The 15,827-nt window shown below is 37.4% G+C and overlaps 4 protein-coding genes and 1 non-coding gene across 9 annotated transcripts; 2 read left to right on the plus strand and 3 right to left on the minus strand.

Annotated features, from left to right (window-relative positions):
• Positions 1–302: 302 nt before the first annotated feature.
• On the plus strand, positions 303–1,320 carry LOC105197384. Its single transcript, XM_011163697.3, has 2 exons — positions 303–760; positions 844–1,320. The coding sequence occupies exons 1-2, from the start codon at positions 575–577 to the stop codon at positions 1,255–1,257; spliced, it is 600 nt and encodes a 199-aa protein (XP_011161999.1). The 5' UTR covers positions 303–574; the 3' UTR covers positions 1,258–1,320.
• Positions 1,321–1,438: 118 nt separating this feature from the next.
• On the minus strand, positions 1,439–2,221 carry LOC105197386 (IQ domain-containing protein K-like). The gene is made up of 3 exons (XM_011163700.3): positions 2,096–2,221; positions 1,695–1,831; positions 1,439–1,635 (listed from the first exon to the last, which is right to left on the minus strand). Exons 1-3 carry the CDS (start codon positions 2,204–2,206, stop codon positions 1,473–1,475), a joined length of 411 nt encoding a protein of 136 aa, XP_011162002.1. The 5' UTR covers positions 2,207–2,221; the 3' UTR covers positions 1,439–1,472.
• A 2,174-nt stretch (positions 2,222–4,395) lies between these two features.
• Positions 4,396–9,083, minus strand: LOC105197387. 4 transcript variants are annotated; one of them, XM_026131110.2, is made up of 6 exons: positions 8,708–9,083; positions 7,071–7,441; positions 6,363–6,883; positions 5,652–5,951; positions 5,377–5,558; positions 4,396–4,997 (listed from the first exon to the last, which is right to left on the minus strand). In XM_026131110.2, exons 2-6 carry the CDS (start codon positions 7,155–7,157, stop codon positions 4,480–4,482), a joined length of 1,608 nt encoding a protein of 535 aa, XP_025986895.1. In that variant the 5' UTR covers positions 7,158–7,441; positions 8,708–9,083; the 3' UTR covers positions 4,396–4,479. The 4 variants fall into 4 exon arrangements, with proteins under 4 accessions (XP_025986895.1, XP_039302202.1, XP_025986896.1 ...); XM_039446268.1 differs by having other exon boundaries at positions 7,071–7,486; XM_026131111.2 differs by lacking the exon at positions 7,071–7,441.
• Trnai-uau lies at positions 8,645–8,736 on the minus strand. Its single transcript is given in 2 exon segments — positions 8,645–8,680; positions 8,699–8,736. It is a non-coding gene; the product is annotated as a tRNA-Ile (tRNA).
• A 296-nt stretch (positions 9,084–9,379) lies between the features above and the next one.
• On the plus strand, positions 9,380–15,711 carry LOC105197388 (TATA element modulatory factor). Of its 2 annotated transcripts, none has more exons than XM_039446263.1 (11): positions 9,380–9,717; positions 10,242–12,238; positions 12,315–12,416; positions 12,496–12,774; positions 12,848–13,186; positions 13,313–13,525; positions 13,595–13,741; positions 13,825–14,217; positions 14,291–14,531; positions 14,617–14,743; positions 14,847–15,711. In XM_039446263.1, the coding sequence occupies exons 2-11, from the start codon at positions 10,251–10,253 to the stop codon at positions 15,131–15,133; spliced, it is 4,116 nt and encodes a 1,371-aa protein (XP_039302197.1). In that variant the 5' UTR covers positions 9,380–9,717; positions 10,242–10,250; the 3' UTR covers positions 15,134–15,711. The 2 variants fall into 2 exon arrangements, with proteins under 2 accessions (XP_039302197.1, XP_011162004.1); XM_011163702.3 differs by having other exon boundaries at positions 9,381–9,703.
• Positions 15,712–15,827: the final 116 nt, after the last annotated feature.

Raw genomic sequence — 15,827 nt, forward strand, 5'->3', positions numbered from 1 at the left:
GCGCGAACGGACGCCAACTATGCCGAGACTTGCACTCGTGCACCCTTACGGGTCGTCCCCGTGGGCTCGAGACGTTTCTCGGACGTTCATCTCAACTTTTTAAGGATTTTTGTCGTTCGAAAACCACGCGACTTATTCCTCGTTGGAATCTGCGTGCATTCTCGCGACTCGGCTCGCAAATTTGAACGGCGGGAACCGAGAACGGTGCTCCGATACGCGCCGACCGCGTTCGAGAACGCCCGAGGACTATCTTGGTACTGGTGCCGCCATCTTCCATCGGTATTCGAAGTATTCAGCCATATCGGCCATATCCAACCTGCGATATAAGCGCGTATAACCTCTCGCGCAATCCTGCAAATCTTACTCTCAAAACACTGTCTATTGTCATCTGAAAAAACGTGCGGTTTTAGTGAAGTAGACGCAAGTAGACGTTGATGTCGATGCCACGTCTCACGAGCAATTGAAGACGACGTTAAAGAGGAATCGGACGGTGATCAGGTACGCGAAATCAGTCGATAGGAGGAAAATCCGTGACGATCCGAGTCGACGATTGTTCGCCGATCAACCGCGCACGATGCCTATAAAGTTGATCGGTCGCACGACAGATTTTAAGGGGAAGCCCTTGTGGGAGATCCTGGGAAACCTGAAGAACTTCGGCGTCGGCAGGCTCGTGATAAGGAATCGCTTTCAAAGGTATCCCGAGCCCTGTTACATGAGGATACTAAAGGTCGCCGGGATGCCCTTGCCCACGGAACCCTATGTAAGTGTCGGAGACGACGATGATCAGGTAATCCCGTGTTGTGTGTGTGTCGCTTCTTCTAACGTGGTTCGTATCGTTTCTAGACCGATCGCAAGGTCATGGTGCTGGTCGAGCGGGTTTTTCGTGGCCACAAAAACTCGAAGCCGGTACAGCTGGACAGCGCGACTTACAAGGCCGATTACCAGCTGGTACCTAAGGATCAGGAGCACCTGTACCTTAATAACACGAAGGTACCGGAGATGAGAATCCTACCCAGGACAACGAACCTTCCACCGCTATTCTCGCAGATGGTAATACGCCAGATGAAGGAGAAAGGTGAGATGGCACCTGCAGAACCACAATTAACACTTCTATATAACCTCGAGGGAGCGAGCTTTAAGAACTACAGAGTAGCCGAGGAGTGTGAAATCCCAACAGTGAAACTGAACTTTAAGGTGGATGAGTCTAGTGTTTTTTTCCCAAAACCTAAAGAAGAGAAACCCTCAGCAGCCTTGTGAGATTTTACATTTAATGTTTGTATGTAGTTGTTAAGAATAAATATTTTATAAATTATTCCTGAAGAGCGAGATGCAATAAATTACTTTAGAGAATGAAATGTAAAAAGAAAACAATCCGACTTTCAAAGTTCTGATTTGTTGTTTGCACAATCGAGTTTGGGAGCCTGAATGTTGGTTTTTTCCTCTCGAATAACCTGCAATTTACGTGAGAGTCATTATTCACACTTTAATTCCTTGATTATATCTACCTTCCAAAATTGACGCATCTCCTGTACATCCGCTTTTTTTCTAATGAGCCAACCGCGAATGTGTCTCTGAATGTGCAAGGCAGCATCCTCTCTGGTCCACAGCCATGATTTTGGATAAATTGGCCTAGGACTGGAAAAGGAGATACAATAAAATAAAATTTATAAGAAATTGGGATGTTTTCTTCTTACTGCAACATTAGCCATAGCTTAAACTGTGGTATATTAAACACATTGTGCCAAGCGTGCAGTCTACTTGGATGTCGCGAATTTCGGTTCCAAAGGATCTCGGCGAGATAATCCAAGCCATTGAAGGAGCATTTATGTGTCTAAAACGTAGCAATTTTTTTATAAACTATCGTTTATTTATTGTTTAATAACACATGTGTAATATTTTGTGTAACATTTATACACTGAGAGAAAAAGTTTCTAAATATTAATAAATATTTGAATAGTACTAATGAGACATTTACTGTCTAAAAAAAAATAATACTTAAATTAGTGGTTCTTGTTGTAAATATTTATATTTATTAAATATTAGTACTATTTGAATAAATATTTATTAAAATTTAATCATTTTTCCCTCAATGTACCTCTAATGCATTTCGGCGATCGGCTTCAAGTAACATTTCTTCCATTGCATTTAATAAAGTTGGAAATATATTTTTATTTAAGTAATCGGGTACGCTTTCAAACGAATTCATCCTTCCATTTGCATGTCAACTGTCAAGAATGGTCAAGAATCAAGAGTTTACAAAGTGAATATAGACACGAATTGATGCAAGTTACTACACCCTGAGAGCTTTAGAACATATATGTGAAATTGCACAAGATTTGTTTGTCAGTCCCAATGAAAGATAAAAGCAATATATTGACAATGTTGTAGTAGATAATAGAAATTCTTTAGATTCCATTTCGCTAATTTTTGCGAAATGGTGAAACAATGAAGACGACCTAGATATAAATATGTAATTTATACGAAAGCACACACGCGAAGTGTTATTATAGATTCTAAATGTCCAGTGATTCTATAAAAAATCCATGTTCCCCATCTTGTCCTAAAGTCAGGGAAAATCTCCGCACCGCAAGTATGTCTACTTTATAAAATGTCTTTAAACGCGTTAATAATAATTATAATTAATTAAATTAATAAATTTTAATGTGTTAAAACTTATTGCGTTATTAATATTTTGCATAAATATTTCGATCTTCATAAATTGAAACAGTCAAGGAATTGCCTAATGTGACGGACGGGATTTTTCCGCGGAAAAAGAACGATGTGGAACCGCGACTTCCGTCAGATGTTATTTCAAGAGACGTACTCGACGAACGGGTAATCAAGGCTGCAGATGATCACGAAATACCCATCGATCATGATGTGCGAATTGAAAAGTTAAAAGACGTCGAAGCGAAACCCATAGATTCTGAGAAATATCCAATTATTCAGAAACCAACTATCATTCCACCAGAAGAAATAATTGAAAAAAAAATTCATTTGATTGAAGAAGAGAAATTAATCGAAAAACCCACAGTCGTCCAAAAAGAAATTGTCCCTTCAACAGAAAAGTCAGATGATCGCGAAGAAGAAAGAAATGATTTTATTAAAGAAAAGGAATTAATTCAAGAACCTATAATTATTCCGAAAGAAGCTGTCACTCCGATAGAGAAGACAGTAGATCGCGCTGAAGAAAAAATCGATTCGATTACAAAAAAGAAATTAGACCAAGAACTTGTGACCGTCCAGGAAAAAATTCCAACGGAAACGGTACCAGGTCGTGTAGATGAAAAAATCGAAGAGAAGGACTTAGACGTTGAAAGAGTAACAGTAGAACCCATCAAGAAAATTCCGATTGAGAAACCTGAGATTATCGAAGACGAGGTTGAACAGACGCCAATAACAGAGATTAAATTGGAACTGTCGCGGGAACTAGAAAAGCATTGTGATTAAGAATAATTATTAACAAATATGACCAACAGAGAAATTCGTTTGTGATGATAATTTTGAATGGCAATTTCAGTTGAGCCGAAGGAGGGCGAAGAAGAGGAGGAAAGCATCACCGATGGACGAACAGAGTACGAGCAATTTATCGACGAGGAATTACAGGAGTCTCTACCCGCTCTAATAGCGAGGGAAATTCCGGAGGAGCCAAGAGCGGTGCGTCGTGAAATTTCCAGGAATGCGGCCACCTTGTACAAGAAAATCGATCGCGAAAGACCTGTCAGACCACCAAGCGAGCGAGAAGCGGTGACCGCAATGCCTGAGGAACGACCGGTTAGAGAAGAAGTATCTGCAAGACGGGCTCTCGAGTACTCGACGATAACTGAGCGGATCGTCTCGCATAAACCTGCAGTCGCAGAAGATGTTTGCGAGGAGACGTGTCCTTTAGTAAAGGAGCAGAAAGGCAAGCAGTTAGCTTATTTTCAGAAGAAAACTCAGCACTATCATGGGGGAGACCCCCGTATTGTATTGATCTTCCCTTCTAGATATCTGTATATACATCCCGTATATATGTATATCAATTTGCATTCTACAAATCGAGATTCGTTCTTATTGCAGAACGCATTATGCGCAAATTGAAGGTACAGCAGGTCGTAGATCATTATTATCTGACGAAGGGCTTCAGCTACTTCGAGGACGTATGCACGTGCTCTCTGACTTGCATGATGTATACTTTGAGCCGGGATCCGTTTGTGAAGAGTATATTCGCGTCTCTCGCAGTGTTCGCAATTGGACTGAAGCTGTGCTCGGAGCTGGATGCGTGGGAGATGCCGAGTCGTGTTTCATAAGATTAAAATATCAATATCGGTTGACACATCCGAATCTTCACATCTCTTATAGAACCGCGCGACAGTTGCATTAAGATTAACGAGACACTGCTAATCGCATGAGAGATATACAATAACTCGAATTTATTCAATATATAGCTATTTACAGTTTGAGATTTTATATACAATCATAGGGGTATAAGTGTTTAAATTAAGCGTTTAAAATTATTTGAGATTTCGCTATCCTTTGGCGAAGCGAGGTCCTGACGATCCACAGCGACGCGATTAGCGCAAATAACGCAATTCCCGATATCAGGATCACTAAATAATAATTCTGTGAGATGCGTGGTTCATATTTTGGAAGAACTACTCGTAGGACTATGTCATCCTGCCACTCGATGGTATTGTTTCGATCCGAGACGCTTCTGGCGCGTCTAACGTGACCGCCGGGACAATCCAGAATACAGTCCACGGGTTCGAGACACGCCGTAGCCTTCACAGTGAGGAAAATCTCATCGGTCTCTTTCATGCCTTCGAACATGAACGCCTGAAGGATCAGGTAGCTTTCCAACGGTGACATCGCGTACTGCTCCCGAGGACAAATCTCGTGTACGTCCGGATTCAAGCAGCCGTCCTTGTCGAGGATCCACAGGCTGTTAACGATTTTCTGCCGCTGGCGCTCCTCTACGTAATGCATTGTCACTTGACCGATCTTTGAGTGCCGCCAGCCTTTAAACACGCAAAAGGATAAAAATTAAAATTAAAATAATATGATTGAGATCGCGTATTATATTTTATAATTTTCGCCGTTTAATTCTATTCTCATATTTAATTACGTGAGTAGTATAATTATAGATAATTATTAGTTCACGATCTTAATTATGCAATCTTAATTTCCGCTTGGAGGGATTAATTGTATATTATCAATTTAATAGGATTTTCTATTTCTCTTATGAATATCTTTTGTATGTCTTTCGCCAAATCGATAATTTGGCGAATCGTATGTTACATGAAGTCGCTGTCAGAGTTCCAGACACGTCATTTGTCTTACTAAAGGAATAAAAATGTGTACGGCGCTATCACCGTTGCTCGACACTAATGCGCTTACTGTCGTCGCCGTTGACTAACACGCGCAGCAAAATCTCCTCGCCGAGAACGACCGTGCCGCCCGATTGTATCCTCGTGTCGAAAATGTTTTTCGAGCCGTAAGTTTTCCTGAACAGTCCCACGTCCACGTCCAGGGCATTCTCGGCGCCGCCGTTCAACACGCCCGGGACGTTCCTCGCTTTCCTGAGAGAAGTACAATATATCTGAATAGCCCAGCGGCGTTTCCCGGATGCTTACTTTTACTACCTTCGCCGGAAGACAAATGACGCGTCTTACGCTTCCAAAGTTTTCACGCTGATCTGCTTCGTGCGATATGCGATCCTGTCCTGGGTCTTACATCGCAACGTCACCCTGTAGTCGTCCCTCAGTCGTAGACCGGAGATCATGGGGAATCTTAGATCGAGACAATACGATTGGTTGCCGTCCGTGGAACAATCGAGGACCCCGCAATCCCAGACCTGATCCCTCTCAAAACTAATGCGATAAGAGTCTTTGACCGCTGTCACTCGACAAGAATCGTCCATTACGTTGTCTATCACCGGTGGAGCCGAGTTCCTCGATGCTTTGATAGATGCTCTATAATCATGAATTGTCATATGTAATGTAAAATTATACGTACGTATATACAGATTGTTAAACACGAATAAATAATATTAAAATTAAATAGATAAAAATATTTAGCTATGCTAAGTGCAGAAAAAAAGAAAAAATTTATTAATTTGATTAAATTTCTTCAGTTTAAGTATTATGTATTATATTTATGTTAAATATAAAAATATTTAATATAAATATAAGTATTTAAGTTAAGTATTTAAACTAAAGAAATTTAATTAAATTAACTTTTTTTCTCAGTGTATTAATCTTCTTCCTTCTGTCTTATTACAATGTGTGAAAATGTTTATTATATTTTTAGATTTGAAAAGTTTAAAAACGAAGCGTAGTATAGATAAAAAAAGATTGAGTCAAGGTCTCTCCGAATTTCGTTACCTGAAGAACAATTCGTCTCCTATGTTCTGGCAGGACATCTCTTCAATACTGACACGATTTGCGAAGGACGATGGTGATCCTTGACCGAAAGGAAGAGGAGAGGATGAAGGAGGAGACTGCGTTGTGGTCTGTTGAGGATGTTTGCCTTGCGGGAAAGTGGGTCGACGATGATGCTGAGGCATTTGCAACCCGTTGCTCCCCGGATATCTTGCGTCATGCGGACCCTTGTGCGTGAGGACTCGCAAGGAATCCCGTCCGGGGAGATGATACAACGCGTTGGGATAGTTTCTGGTCTCGTCCGTCACCGCGACCGCTACATTCCGAGCTCTGTTATCGATCACTTCCGGCAGAGAGAAATCCGGAATCGAAGCTGGAGGTAAATAACCGTTGCCGTGAAGTATTGCCGTTCCCGAGGTATTGTATCTGCGATGGAAATTTACAAAGACCGCATCCTGAGACTCGAAACCGTCCACGAAGTTCCTCATGAAGGTCGCGCTAGTGAAGAGAAGCCATCGATATATCTGCAATGATTGTTAATTAGTTTGATAAATTATTCAGCGAATTAAACGTAAAAGTTCAACTTAGTTTAAACGTAAAGCTTAATTTAAATCTCCTGATTAATGTAATTTAAAGCTTTTATATTTTCGAAACAGACTGAGAGAAATTCTCTTAAGATTAAAAATTAGGCAATATTTTCGAAATCATCACCTGCATCGGGCACATTTTGTATTGCGGATTATAACACGATTTAGACATACTGAATAGCGGGGTGTGACTGACAACCGCCGAAGTCATGGGTGGGCTTTTAAAGCGCTTTTAAAGCGCACGCCTTCACCGAAACTGGATCCTAGTGGTCATTGTTCCACCCGGCGAACATCGGCCACCAAGCCAGTTTAATAGGTAGCACATTTCGTGATTTGGCTGACGATCGGGTACTTAGCATAAAACATCGTTTGCATCCTCGATTTTAACGTGGCTGCCATTAATAATGATAATGGTGGGATCTGTCGTCGTTCCTCTCACACTGTCCATTATATCTCGATCAATTTAGGTCAGAAGGTCTCTCTGTGACTCGCATACTGTCACAACAATGTCCATTTTCAAATTTCCAATCCTGACTGTCGCTGATATATGTACATATTTACATGTTATATTTGTGTTTTTTAAGAGAACGTTAAATGACTATATCCTACATTGATAATGTATGAAATAGGCATACATTTATTTGTACATACATATACTTTTAGAGCCTAATAAGATGTATATTATATCCTTGAATATATATATATATATATATATATATATATATATATATATGTTAAAAATTAATTTAGTTAAAAAAATTAATTAAAAAAATTAATTAATTTAAAAAAGTATTAAATTATCTAATCCCGTGCAATATATACATTTTAATGTAAAAAATTTTTAATACATTATATGTATAATTAAATTAAGTTTAAGTTAACGACTTAAAAAAAATTAATTTACATTCCATTACAATAAGTTATACTAAAAATTAATTACATGAATAAAAAATAAACTTAATTAAAACTTGTATTAAGATTAAATTAAATTGAAAGTTAATTTTGAAAAGTATTATATTAAATTAAAATATAAATTTTTAAAAATTAGATTAAATAACAAAATAATTACAATATGGATTAGAAAATAAATTTAATATTTTATTTAAGTTAATTTAAAGTAACAAAAAATATTGTTTTTATATAGAAATATATTTTTTCTTCATAATTTTTTTCTATTTTTAAGTAAATTTTTAACTTAGGAAAAAAGTTAATGAGTTGAAGTTGTATGTTTGAAAAATAATTAGTTGAAGTTAAAAATTATTAATTTGTTATTATATTCTAAATGATATTACCCTGATCTTGCATGTATACCTATGTAATGTGTATATATGTATATGTATATATATATATTATATAATTTAAATATACATTTTAATGTATGTATATTTTTTATTATGCTATATTTATTTTATATATCGCAAAATCATTGGATGGAATTATTGGATCTTTTAATGATGGATTCTTGAAGGCATAATTTTGAATAAATTTGTATTGAAAACATTTTATATCTATATCAATATAAATTTTATTGTATTTAATGTTAATATTTTTATTTTTATTAAAACAATTTAATGATATAATTAATTACAATATATTGAAATTTGTAGAATTGACGTTATTTGTTTGATAATTAATTGCGCAGAGGTAAGCATGAGAAATTACAAAGCGGGCTAAACGCATGTTAATGAAAAAAAAAAATGCTCCAGGTGAGGCTCGAACTCACAACCCCGGCATTGCTCACGAGAACTGCACTATAAGTACCGTGCGCTAACCAATTGCGCCACTGGAGCTGTTGAATGTGATCGCGCTAAACGGGCCTCTTCAGAGATGGTATCACTAACAATGAAAAGTTCTTGTTTTTGTTTCGTATATCATTAATTACGTATTGTGAATAAATTCAAATAAAATTGTGGCGATTTTAGCGAAAATCTTAGTGAAGTAGAAATGATCTTTTAATTTGTTTTAAATAAATGCCAAATATATTTAATGTCCTCATAGTATTCATTCAGTATATTTGCGATAATGTATTTATCCGTTTTTTTTTTTTTTTTTTTTTCAATACGATTACTTTCCGTATTCAATTCTTAAGGAAATTAGTTTATATTTCTTTTTTTTTTACATTTCATGACTAGCATTTGGTCGTTACTCAATTTTCAGCTCCTACACTTTTCTCTTTTGAAGTAAAATGAAGGAAGAAAAGACCGCAGAAGCGCAGAATATGGAATTTGCAGAAAATGTTGAATAAAAGAAAATATTATTATTTATTAATCGAGCTGCAAATAAAATTGTTTGACGCAACGACAGGCTCAAGATGAAATGGATATAGGTTAGAATAGAAAGAGAGCGAAAGGAGAAGGAAAGAGACAGAGTGAGAAAGTGCAGAGAGCGCGTCGAAAGTGCAAATCTAATCCCGATGTTTTCGCGTCGTAAAGTTTAGGTTGTACGTGCGCTACGTATTGCGTGATCGATCGCACGTTGCATTTCGCGTCCTCGATCGAGAAAGCGCGATCAGGTGGAGATCGTCGGCACGAGCGGCAAAAAGGACAAGGGAGGAAACACTGACGAAGACTGTGAGGAACGCAGGTTGACGACATTGGCCACGACAGCACGGCACTCCTCGCGAACAGTCGCGAACATGTCGGCTGCTAAATGCATTTTGACAGTCGACACTTAGGTCGGTCAGCAGTGAAGGGAAAAAGAGGAGGATCCTTCAACGCAAATTCGCGGCCACACGATCGTCGCCCCGGAGGATGTCATGTACGTCAATCGTGGTAACGTGTTTGGATAAGGAAAGAGAAAGTGCCACGTAACGGCGCGTTATGCGATGCATGTTTTTGAGAGCCTGGACATTCGCGAGTCCTGCCGGGGATTTACGTCGGCTTAAAGAGCACGCACGACCTTGTTTAATGTAACCTCGTTGTACGCCTTTCGCGGGAATATTATTTATGTTTATGTCTCATGCAGTTTAAACATTGAACTTTTGGTATTCCACTAGATGACTAATCACCTAGTTTTTTTACATAAACAATTATCTGCCCTATAATTTATTTGAGAACAATACGTATATAAATTTATACTCAATATTTTTTTTTTATGTAAGAAGAAATGGAAAAAGTAGATACAAATTCTCGATCGGTAACGAAAACCACTGTATCGAGTTTTATTTTCTCACTACTGGGATGTGAAACATACCCCAAGTGACTACTCCTGGGTTTAAAGTTTACAGTGTGATTTATGATTAACAGTATGATTAACAGAACAGAGTTTGTGATTCACGCTATTTTTCTTATTGTAGGCATAAAACATGAGTTGGTTTGATGCCACAGGGTTTGCCAATTTGGCAAAGTCCGCTCTGAAAGGAGCGCAGAAGACCATAGACAAGGCTTTGGATATCAAGGAGGAGGAACCGAAGGTGATTCAGTCGCAAACAGATGAGTCTTCAGATTTTTTCGCGAGTTGGGGGTTGCAGACTGAACAGGATACCAGTAAACGCGACAGTAATTCACAGAAGCAACCAAACACAAGCAGTATTTGGGGTAGTTTTACAGGTTCGTTTTTCGAACCTTCAAAGGTTGTAGATGGAAATGGTTGGAAGACCGTCAAGCATTCCAAGTCCCTGCAAAGTACCTCCAGTCAAGATGAACAGCAACAAAGCATGGTGTCTTCTACTTCCGCCCCTGAAAAATTGGCGACGAAAGACTCAAAATCCACGATAGCAAAGAGTGAATCTGTACATAAAGAGGATAAAGAAGAGTTTAATGCTATCAGCGAATCTGTAAATACTAATCGTAGCATGTCTAAAGAATCTGATGATAAAATTGCATCAGAATCTTGTACGTTGTCAGAACAGTCATCTCTGGACAATGTTGTTTCTATTAGTACTGATAAGATTGTAACTAAAAGTGCCAGTTTAGACTTGGAGCAAGTGTACTATGCAGCAACGGTAGATAGTACTGACAGTGATTCTACGACGAGCACCAATGAAGAGGAAGGCCAATGCGAAGTAGTATCGGAAAGCAACGATATTAATCTTACGTTAAGTCCTACTAATGTGTTCCATAAAGTACCTCATGTTTCCTTGGAGAGCGATAAAAAGAGCCTGGAGAGCGTGGAGATACTTGGCTCGCAATCCAATACCGATTGTACCACCACACCGGAATCGGATCTTAATTCCGTTACTAATTCATTAAGTCCTTCCGTCGTCGACATCAAAGTGAATTCCGAATCAGTCGAGATACTGCCAGACAGTCTTGTAACGTCGCCGAGCTCCGTGGAGATCCTAGGGGATTGGAAGAGCGACAGCAGTCCTTTTTTGTCTCCAATAGATTCAAAGAATTTAGAGTTGTCTCCTATTTTGGATGGAAACGAATGCGCCACACCATGCGTAGACACCGATACGTTACATCTGCCAAAAGATCAATTCGCAGAAGCTTCATCATCCGATATCTCTCCATATGAATCTCCAATGGAAGAAGTCAAAACGTTGAATGTCAGTCCTTACAGCATTGACAGTACACCGTCACCCAGCGCGTTCTCTAGCTTTGACACTAATAAAAGCTTGTCACACGCAGCAGACAGCTCGAAAACTTCCCCCGAAAGCGTCGAGGTAATACCGGATATAGATGAGCCGGACGAAGTGAGTTTGGCTGAAGATTCTTATACTTCGGCTTCCGAAAATACAGTCATGACGGTACTTGAGCCATTACAACAATTGGACATGGTCAAGAATAAAATGGAATTGACTGATATGAATGTGAAGATACCTATAAAGATGCATGATTCGTGTCCGGATGATAGGCAAACTTCGGTAAAAACTTCTATAGAAAGCAAGTTAAATTTGAGTCTTGATTCGTTAAAAGAGAAACACAATTTGCATCTGACGCTCGAGCCGATTACCACACAACCAATTCGTAAATTGGACCATTTAGAGGGAGTAAATGATAAACCTGATGTTTCCACCTTTTCCCAATTAATGAGTACCACTATAGAGCCGCCGGATCCAGACAGTCAAGTCGAGAACGTCGAAGAAACAAAGATGACTGAGAGTAATACTGATCAGTATTTAATGTCTACTGATTCGAGCAGAGAAGGTACTTTAATAGAGAGCAGTTCAGAGGATAACGCGACGTTAATCTGTACAAACGATTCCAAAGTCTTAGAGACCCCTTTGACTACTAGTTCTTATGTGAAAACTATGCTAGCTGATGCTATGGTCGAGAAAAGTGAAATACTCGATATGGAGTCCCATTGCGCAGAAGTACCGCGAGAAAATTCACCTATATCGTCAGAAAGGTATTATTTAATTCACATGTACCATTTAAATTTATAACAACTTTTTTTTATTAAAAAAAAAAATTTTCTTTTACAGCCGTTCCGATCTGGTAAAAATAGGATCTGATCAAGCCAGCGGACATACGAGCGGAGACGAATTAGAAACTACAACATCGAGCGATATTGAGATAATATCTAGGTAGCACCATATTTATATGAGTACAATAACATGTTTCTGTTCAATGTACCAATAATTAACGTATTATTTTTGACAACAGTCCTAATGGAGATTCGAGTTCGACCCAATCGCGACAGAGTCCAGCAAAACTGCAATTGAGTAAGGGTGGTGATTTGCTAACGAAAACTTTAAAGACCCGAGGTCATTCTCGAGAATTAAGCGAAATCAGCGTAGGATCGGATGAAGCAAATATGGAAATTGAAAAACTATTGAAACGTATACAGGAGATGACCGAAATTTTAGAAGCAAGAGAATCAAAGTTGATTGACGTGAGCAGAATGAATATGGAACTACATGAGCAAAATGCAAATTTAATGAAGTAAGATTATCGTACTTAAATTAAAATATTCTTTCTTCGAATAACAGATATCATGAACATATATATTTTACAGACAACTTGAGAATTTTGAAAAACACGCGGAGCAAAATCAAAATATAAATCAAATCACAGATGAATACACGCAACGTTTGTCGGCATTGGAGAGGAAGTTTCAGCAAGCGATAAGGGAACGCGATCAATTGAGAAAAAATTTAGATCAGTTGAAGTTGGAAGCGGCATCACGTTTATCATCGCAGGAGATGTCTAATATAAATGCGGAAAAGGATGAGATCATAAAGGAGCTTCGCGAGGAAGGCGAGAAACTCAGCAAGCAACAACTTCAACATAGCAATATTATAAAAAAGCTGCGCGTAAAAGAAAAAGAGACTGACGCGACGATAAAAAGTCAAAAGTATTATATCTTTTGTATCATTTTTTTGTTGTTGTTGTCTTGATCATATTAAAAGCAAATAATTACAATTTATTGGCAAATAGTTATATTCATCGCAAATTTTATTTTTTTAATTATTTTTTTCAGAGAGCAAATAGAGGAACAAAATACGGAATTGGAGAGATTGAAACGGTCGTTGCACGCGAAGGAGGAGGTAGAGCGCAGTCAAATAGAAGCCGTTCATATGCTAACAGCAAAAACAAAGAAACAAGAGAAGGAAATACTAACGTTACAAGAAAAATTGGATAATACGATGCATAAGATGGAGGCTTATAAGAACAGCTTGGAAGCTGCCAAAGTGTGAGTGTAGAGTAATTTAATTTTAAAATAAATCGACCGATGTATATGATAAACATTTTTGTGTAATAGGGAATTAGCAGAAACAAAGAAAAAATTGCTAGCCACTGAGGAGGAATTGAAAGAAGCCGTAGACAATGCGGGTGAGTCGTGCCAGTTATTTGCACAAGTGGAGGATTTAAAATTGAAATATCGTCAAGCTGAAGAAGCTCATGTCAAGTAAATATTGTATATTAGATGCACTATTAGTAAATAATTTCAATTCTAACAATATCTATATATATGTATTTTTTGTGATATAGGAGGGAAGAATTTTTTAAGTACGAAAACAACGAATTACTTAAACGATTAGAAGCCGCAGAGGCCAGAAGTGAAGAATTATCCGAATCAGTCTCGATAGCAACAAAACCTTTATTAAGACAGATAGAACAACTTCAAGCGAACTTATTACATAAATCCAATAGTTTCATGAAACAGGAGAAGGTTTTATCAGAGAAAAATATTGAATTGCAATCTAAAGTCGAGAATTTAATCGAGATGGATCGTCTTCTGAGAGAAGAGAATGTTAATCTGAAATCCAAAGAATCGCATTTAGAATCAAAGCTCAATGTAAAAGAGAAGGAAAGATCGAAATTGCAGGAATCGCACGACACATTAAAAGAGGAAAACGAGAAATTGTTAGAGCAAAATAAAGAGTAAGTGTTTAGAGTGTATAGACACATTTTTTTGAGACGTGATACGCAATCTACAACAAAATTCAAATTGCAGACACCAAAGTACAATAAATACTCTCGAGCAGTCACATTCCAGTCATGTGCAGGAATTGAAGAGAGAGATAAACGCGCTGGAAAATAAATTAGCCGTAGAGAAGGCAGCGACTGATGCAGAACGAAGGAGAAATAATGCAATATTAGAACAGCAACAAAATACTGACGAAGAATCACGATTTAGCCCTACTCTCAGTATAGGACAAGAATCTGTCAGTAGTGCGAATAGTGCCTGGCCAGGTGTATGTATAAAAATGTTATTATATATATGTATGTACGAAATCGTCAACAGTTAATCTGTATATAATGCAAAACTTTTTTTTTTAGTTTAGCGATTCAGTATTTGATAATAATTCTGGCAGATTTCCTCCAATACCATATGAGAGCATTATAACGAGTTCGAGTAGTACGTCGATTTTCGAAAACTTGCAAGCACAATTGAAACAAAGAGATGGTAAGCTTATGTATTTTGTTAAACATGTTTATTGTTATTGCTGATTTCCTTTTTTATTATTCAGTATTTAATCTTCAGTTCATTAATTTTGACTTTATTGCAGGTGAAATACAACAACTTCAGTGGGAGTTATCTCGACGAAACGCAGAGAGGGATGCTCTGAATTCGGAATTGGCAACGTTAACTTTGAAGGTCGAGGATTTGAGCGTCAGCGTTGCGGAAACCCAGGCACTCAACGAAAATCTTAACGAAACACAAACCAGATATGACGCGTTGTTGCAAATGTATGGCGAGAAGGTTGAGGAGAATCAGGAATTACGACTGGACCTTGAAGACATTAAGGAGATGTACAAAATGCAAATTGATCAACTTCTAAAGCGGCAGAATTAACTTCGCTAAATGAAAAATTTTCAGAAACGAAAACTTACGTGCAGCCTAACAATTCTCTACGAAACTTTAATTACACACACACGCCCTTCAGAACCACGTTTTATCACATAATCATTTCGTCTACTTCTAGCAAGAACTGGCGTATAACGAAGTTTTATAGCAGACAACTTTAATAATACATGTAGTTTGGCGTAGGAGTATATTTATATTATCTAACGTAAACGTGCCGCGGAAAAATTTGTGATAAAGGATTTAGAAGCTGATGAGATTTTGAAATTCTTTCTGTGAAAATTATATATATAAATATATTTAATGAAGATTGAATATGAGAAAGATCTAAAAAGTGTCAGAGGTATCAAAATAATACATTGTTTTTATCTTACGTATTATTGTTAAAGTTATTATTGTGTATAGTTACATGTATTATTGTTTCACATATATTTTAATTTTTATTTAATATCAGGGAAGATCATGTGATATTGGATTGTATTATATGAAATTTAAATACGATACAACATGTAAATAATGTAATGAGAAAATGTACTTTTTGTCATTTAAATATAGTAATATAAACATTATAATGTTTATACATAATTATAATTATAATTATGTCAAACATATTTATAATGTAATTTCTATAAATGATGTAGTAAACCTGTAACTAATGTTAAGTTTTACGCGACTGGGAATTACG

Source organism: Solenopsis invicta, chromosome 2 (assembly GCF_016802725.1).
Source record: "Solenopsis invicta isolate M01_SB chromosome 2, UNIL_Sinv_3.0, whole genome shotgun sequence".
Lineage (NCBI taxonomy): Eukaryota > Metazoa > Arthropoda > Insecta > Hymenoptera > Formicidae > Solenopsis > Solenopsis invicta.

What these genes read in the sequence shown, in the direction of transcription:
- LOC105197384 (XM_011163697.3), top strand. Translation starts at nt 575, where the DNA reads ATGCCTATAAAGTTGATCGGTCGCACGACAGATTTTAAGGGGAAGCCC. An exon ending in CCTTGCCCACGGAACCCTAT is followed by an intron (nt 761 to 843) that starts GTAAGTGTCGGA and finishes TATCGTTTCTAG; the next exon opens with ACCGATCGCAAGGTCATGGT.
- LOC105197386 (XM_011163700.3), bottom strand. Translation starts at nt 2,206, where the DNA reads ATGAATTCGTTTGAAAGCGTACCCGATTACTTAAATAAAAATATATTT. An exon ending in ATCGCCGAAATGCATTAGAG is followed by an intron (nt 1,832 to 2,095) that starts GTACATTGAGGG and finishes GCTACGTTTTAG; the next exon opens with ACACATAAATGCTCCTTCAA. An exon ending in AAGCTATGGCTAATGTTGCA is followed by an intron (nt 1,636 to 1,694) that starts GTAAGAAGAAAA and finishes CTCCTTTTCCAG; the next exon opens with TCCTAGGCCAATTTATCCAA.
- LOC105197387 (XM_026131110.2), bottom strand. Translation starts at nt 7,157, where the DNA reads ATGACTTCGGCGGTTGTCAGTCACACCCCGCTATTCAGTATGTCTAAA. An exon ending in AGCGTGAAAACTTTGGAAGC is followed by an intron (nt 5,559 to 5,651) that starts GTAAGACGCGTC and finishes TACTTCTCTCAG; the next exon opens with GAAAGCGAGGAACGTCCCGG. An exon ending in GTTAGTCAACGGCGACGACA is followed by an intron (nt 4,998 to 5,376) that starts GTAAGCGCATTA and finishes GCGTGTTTAAAG; the next exon opens with GCTGGCGGCACTCAAAGATC.
- LOC105197388 (XM_039446263.1), top strand. Translation starts at nt 10,251, where the DNA reads ATGAGTTGGTTTGATGCCACAGGGTTTGCCAATTTGGCAAAGTCCGCT. An exon ending in GATATTGAGATAATATCTAG is followed by an intron (nt 12,417 to 12,495) that starts GTAGCACCATAT and finishes TTTTGACAACAG; the next exon opens with TCCTAATGGAGATTCGAGTT. An exon ending in CGAATAGTGCCTGGCCAGGT is followed by an intron (nt 14,532 to 14,616) that starts GTATGTATAAAA and finishes TTTTTTTTTTAG; the next exon opens with TTTAGCGATTCAGTATTTGA.